General features: G+C 34.2%; 1 protein-coding gene across 1 annotated transcript in view; it reads left to right on the top strand.

Moving 5' to 3' along the window:
- The first annotated feature begins 705 nt into the window (after positions 1-705).
- The window catches only part of LOC114332596 (uncharacterized), a 29,104-nt gene continuing 23,809 nt past the window's right edge, over positions 706-6,000 (top strand). The window contains exons 1-2 of the mRNA XM_028282418.2: positions 706-876; positions 1,017-1,145. Coding sequence (XP_028138219.1) covers positions 808-876; positions 1,017-1,145 — 198 coding nt within the window. The 5' untranslated portion in view covers positions 706-807. The remainder of the gene's footprint in view (positions 877-1,016; positions 1,146-6,000) is intronic.

The following is a 6,000-nucleotide window of genomic DNA, read 5'->3' as shown; positions in this document are numbered from 1 at the left end:
TGAATACACCGATTTGAGCATACACCAAAAAACAAATTTTTCTCACCTACCGTACCCCTTTGTGTATTATAACTAGAAGATTCATGAAGGAATTAATCTCTTTGTTTTTTTATAAGCTATAAAAATATTTGATACAGTTTTTTTGTTAGATGCATAGTTTTTAAGTTATTCGCAAAAATCCGGCCGAAAGGGTATCGTTTTTCAATGAAAATGGCCAATTTTCAACAACGAATAACTCAAAAAGTATTGAGTTTTCAAAAAATAATTATGGAACAGTTTTTGCTTAGAATTAAATTCTTTAGCCCCTTCCGTGGCTATTTTATCCAAAAATATTTTCACCCCCGAAAAGGGAGGAGAACCACCCCCAAGAAAAAAGGGCACATCGGCTTAGGGTAGACTTTGTTTCTTGATCTATTCCCTACTTACTGTGAAAATATCAAGTAAATCGATGTAGTAGGATGGTATTCGGAGCCAAATACCCTCACTGACTGCCCTATTCTCTATAGTCTAAAAATCATTATATTTTTTTAGGTTTATGAAGCTCTGATACGTTATGTATAATAATTGACTATGCTCATTATAATATGTATCAGTATATCATTAATGCATTATTACTTTTAATAATAATAAGCTTAATTATTATACGTCTGCGTATTTCTATAAATGGGAATGTTTTAAATAATTTTCTAGTTTATAATTTATAGAAGTCAGCAATTTTGTATCAAACTTTATTAAAATTATATAACTTTTGGAAAAATAATTGTTTCAGATATTCAAATTTTTCTAGGTATACTTTGATTTTTAGATATGAAGCATGTTATAGCTACAATTTTGCTTTGTTTGCCTTGGTTAAGTTACGGAATGATAAACCGAAAGGTAGGTCGAGACAAATTTATTTATTTTTTTTATTTAAATAAAAATGACCCTGCATCAACTACTATAAGAATTATTAGTTAAAGTTATTCAATTTCTTGCAATGAAATTTCTCTTTACATAGATCAAAACACTGTTTTTAGGATTTTAGTGAAAATCAATTGGAGAGAATTGACTCAATACATCAGATATGCAAACACACAACCGGTGTCTCTGAGACGTTAATAAATCAAATGATTAAGGGTGGATTTCCAGAGGATCTAAAAGCAAAGGTAATCATATTGAATTATAAGAAACTAAATAAATTAAATAAACACTATTCAAAATAAAATTGAAACAAAGTAAGTATCTTTTTCGTCCTTTTTCGGTACATATCAGTCACAAAGGCAAAGGCCTTACAGCCTTCTACCTTATAACAGGTTGTTCCGTGTTTTGTATTTTGGTCCAATCTATAAGGTTTTTCAGCCAAAAAGGTTGCTGTCTCTTTCAATCCTTTTTTTACAAATAGATAAATAACCAATAAAAAATTATCCAATTTTAAATATCTAGGTTGTTATATTAACGAAAAATTAGATCCAGATGAGAAGATAAAATGGAGAATTAATATAGCTCGTGCAACTTTTTTAAAACGAGGTCACTCTTTTGTAACGATTACAAAACTTCAAAACTCATGATTAAGTATTACATACTTAGTGTCTGTCTATCTACCATTAACCTTCTAGGATTTTTGAGATGTAATTGTATGTTCTTTTCCTCATGATCATTTTTCAGTGCGTCACAGTTTTTCGATTTCTTTCTAATAAAAATAATAGTCTCCCGTTTTATACCGCACGCGGCTTTGGGAGTATAGCAGGGTAGTCTGCTGTATCTAGGGCCTACGGTATACAAGGAAGGTAACAGGGCCAGTGCTACGCTTCAACCGCCTATTATTACCCCTGGTTTTACCCAAGGTACTCATTTTATTCAGGCTGAGTCGACCTGGGGCCTATAGACATTTAAGAATATCTGGTTGTTCTTGCCGGCGGTAGGATTTGAACTCCGGACCACCGCACATACATAGATTTTAGATATTTAGGCGGCCAAAAGTCATTTTTAAAAAGTCGAAATAACGGTAAGCTATTAACCGTTCCGGTGAGCCAACAGTTCCAGCTACGATATATCATCCCCTCCACCCACGACCGAAGCGCAGGAGTTGGCCTGCGGTCATTCGAATTCGACAGTGAACGAGTGTGTATGTGTTAGTTTTCGACGCTCTCCTAAACTTATAACTTTCTTAAGTGCATTATTCATTTCAAGCTAATTGTTTCGTTTTAATTGTGATGGATTGCGATAATACAGGTAAGAACTATTGTTTTTGAAAGCACAATAACTCAGTTCACATTATCTGTCATTAATTTTGAACACGACAAACATCACCCTGTTCATAATGTATTTTTTTACATCAATTTATATTCAATAACTGTTTTAAAGTACTTCTTAGTCCGTCCCTGTCATAATTTTTATTATAATATATACTTGACATATGTAACTGTAATTCTATAAAAAACAGCCGCGCAAATTTGCGCTTTTTTGAGTTAAGCCCTTTTGAAATGCTCTATGTCGAATATTTCAAAATATTGAATTTGCGTTATTTTGTATCAAACTAGTTTTTCATTTGTTTCAGGTCTACCTACTGCATCGGGTACTAAAGTAGTGACTCGTCAATATATATTTGACCAACTACAAAGTCAAAATTTACCAACATTAAATGAAAAATTTGAGTATTATGATAATTTTCTCCTAATACGTTATGGGCACAACCAGGAGGCTAAAGATGTCTTCAAACAAAGATATTCTAATATAAAATCACAAATTAAGCAACGATGGGCAAAATCAAATAAACACCTAGATGTTTTCCTGAAAAAAACCAATCGTGGTTAGAGGGAACATTCGAGATTCCCATTGAAACAGCCTTCACTCAAGGTCGACCACCCAAGTCTTTTGGGGAATTAAGTGAGCGTAGTAAACGAAGGAAAACTGAAGAAATAAGAGCCTCTGTAGGTAATGAAGTTATTGTCCACGCTGCTAAATCTGTGTTGCAGACAACAGGACGTAGGGCCGCCTCACAATTGCTTAAAAATATTACGAACTCACCAACACGGGCCAGTAAATATAGAAAAGCCTACAGTAAAGTTTACGACAAGGATGAGCTACCTCCATTGACGCCTTTGCAAGCACTCAAGATGTTAGTTGAAGCTCATCTATTAAGACGGCAGTATGAGATAGTAAGAGCAACAAATCCAAAACATATCCCTTGCTATGACCTTGTTTTGAAATCTAAACAATAGTGCTATCCACCGAAAGAATCCCTAAAAATTACGTCTACCTGCGCAGAGAGTAACCTACAGTGTCTAATGGATCTAACCGTAACACGATTATCAAAATACCTAGAAGATGTGCTAATTCGACTTAACGAGCAAGAGAGGAAGTCTTTAATGATAATTTGCAAATGGGGTTGTGACGGTGCCCAACAATCCAAATTTAAACAAAGTTTCAATAATGATACTGATTCAGATGCAAACATTTTTATGAGTTCCTTTGTACCTTTGCGCATTGTTTGTGGAAAAAACGGTAGTAAAATTATATGGCAAAATCCAACCCCTTCTTCGTCAAAGTTTTGCCGGAAAATTCGATTTAGATTTGTGAAAGAAACAACGGATGTAACTAAAGAAGAAATAAAGTATGTGCAGGAGTCTATTAAACAACTGAACTATACAGTTGTTACGTTAAACGAAGAAGAGTTTTCGTTCGTGCACCAACTCAAAATGAGTATGATTGACGGTAAAGTGTGCAACGCAGCCACAGACACAAAGTCAACATCCAAGTGCTACATTTGTGGAGCTACATCGAAGAACTTTAATGATTTGTCAATGAAAAATACTGTAAACCCTGAAGCTTTGGAATTCGGTTTGTCAATATTACACGCGTGGATCCGTATTTTTGAAAGTATTATACACCTTGCATATAAACTACCTGTAAAAAAATACAGGGAAAGAAAAAGTGAAGAAGAAAAGGCATTAGAAGCCCAAAAGAAGTCGGAAATTCAGGAGAGGTTTCGGAATGAAACCGGACTACTCGTTGACATGCCAAAGGCCAACTTTGGCAACACCATTGATGGCAACACAAGCCGCAGATTTTTTGAAAACCCTGAATTGGCTTCAGACATTACAGGTATTAGCTTTGATCTGATTTACAGAGTCAAGATTATTTTAGAAACTATTTCAAGTGGCCACAAAATAGATGCTGAAAAATATGATACGTATGCGTACGAACCAGCAAAATTGTACGTGGAACTGTATGGTTGTCACCCAATGACGCCAACCATGCACAAGATATTGATACATGGAAGTCAAATCATAAAAAGTTCGCTACTTCCAATAGGACAGCTATCAGAAGAAGCTGCAGAAGCCCGGAACAAGCATTTCCGATCATACCGGTTAAATTTTGCAAGAAAGTTTTCTAGGGAAGAGTGTAACTTAGATGTATATTATAGACTTTTGTTAAGTTCAGATCCCTTCATTAGTTGCTCGAGACAAATAAAAAAACCTTCACGCAAGGCATTTCTATCTGAAACGATTGAAATTTCATTACCTGCTGACCCAAACACAGAGTCAGTGGAGTCGTCTGAACTGGAAGATAATGATTATTAATATATTTTTTTTTATTGGTAATTCGAGTTTTCATTCATTTGTGTTTTGTAACTATACTGTTTTTATACCATGATAAAATATGTTTGTTGTAAAAAATATATACTTTTCCTTTAATTTAATTGAACGTAGAACCAAAATTACCCCAAAAATAATTTTGGCCGCCTAAATCTTTGAAATCTATGTATGTGCACCGGCATGCGAGGCAAGCACACTACCACCTGCGCTTCACCGGCCCTCTCGATTTCTTTCTAACGCATTAAATTGTATGTGACAGAATAAAAGGCACGTCGGTGATTACATTTCTTCGGTGACATTTATAATATTTATTCTAGTTATTCTAGTTGTCGATAGATGGCGCCATAATAAAAAAATAATTTTTTTTAATTAGATAATAATATTAAAAATATAATCTGTATAATTTATAAGACTATACAAATCAAAGAAAATACCATTTTATAAATGCAAGAAACCCATTTGATTTGTTTTTATTCCAAATTGAAAATAAAATGTGACAACTGTCAGATTTAACTAAAATGTCATGTTAGAATAAATGTCATAAATGTGTATTATCACGGACTTACCCTCTTTTCTATCATTTGTTACGCACTGAAAAATGATCATGAAAAGGACAATAGATGCTAAACATTTTAATAGAACAATTAGAATACTAAAGATACTGTCAAAGGCTAAGATGGCAAATGATGCATTTCTCAACAAAGCAGAAGGTACTAGTCAGCTGATTGATGGCGGGAAAGTAGCATATCTTGGACGGGTTTACCCCAAAAACCCCGACAGCCTAAATCCCAGCAGCCAAAATCCCGATAGCCAAAATACCGACGGCCAAAATGCCGACACACCAGAATCCCGACACGCCAAAATCCCGACCGTCAGAATCCCGACACGTCAAAATCCAGACAGCCAGAATATCGACGGCCAAAATCAGATTTTCAAAACTATAATACATAGCATCTATCTATTTTTGTTACGTGGCAGTATTATTTCAAACATGAAATTTATTTATATTTATATTTGTATTTAACTATACAGGGTGTTTCATTAATAATTGTCCATATAGTAACTGGAAAACCTTTAGCACAGAATACGAAGATTTAACCTAAAACACTTAAATAAAATGTGGTTCCTTACTGACTTACAGGGTGTTTTGTCTAAAAATTTAAAAAATATTTTTGCTCAGCATTTTAAAACTGTTCGACGTATCCTTTTCATATTTGGCAGGAAGTATAGATACTGTACAAACTACCAAATTATGTTAAATAAAAGTTTCTGGCTATTACCAGAGGCGTACGACGGGGGAAAGTGAATGGTTGACCCTTTCCAAATTCTACACCACTGGCGGAATTGCTATTTTAGTTCAATTTTTGGATTCTCCAATACTTTCTATTAAAATAATATACTCTCCATTTGTAACGATAAAGTC

The sequence above is a fragment of the Diabrotica virgifera genome, chromosome 2, assembly GCF_917563875.1.
Source record: "Diabrotica virgifera virgifera chromosome 2, PGI_DIABVI_V3a".
Taxonomy (NCBI): domain Eukaryota; kingdom Metazoa; phylum Arthropoda; class Insecta; order Coleoptera; family Chrysomelidae; genus Diabrotica; species Diabrotica virgifera.
This window is presented reverse-complemented; position numbering and strand designations above follow the sequence as displayed.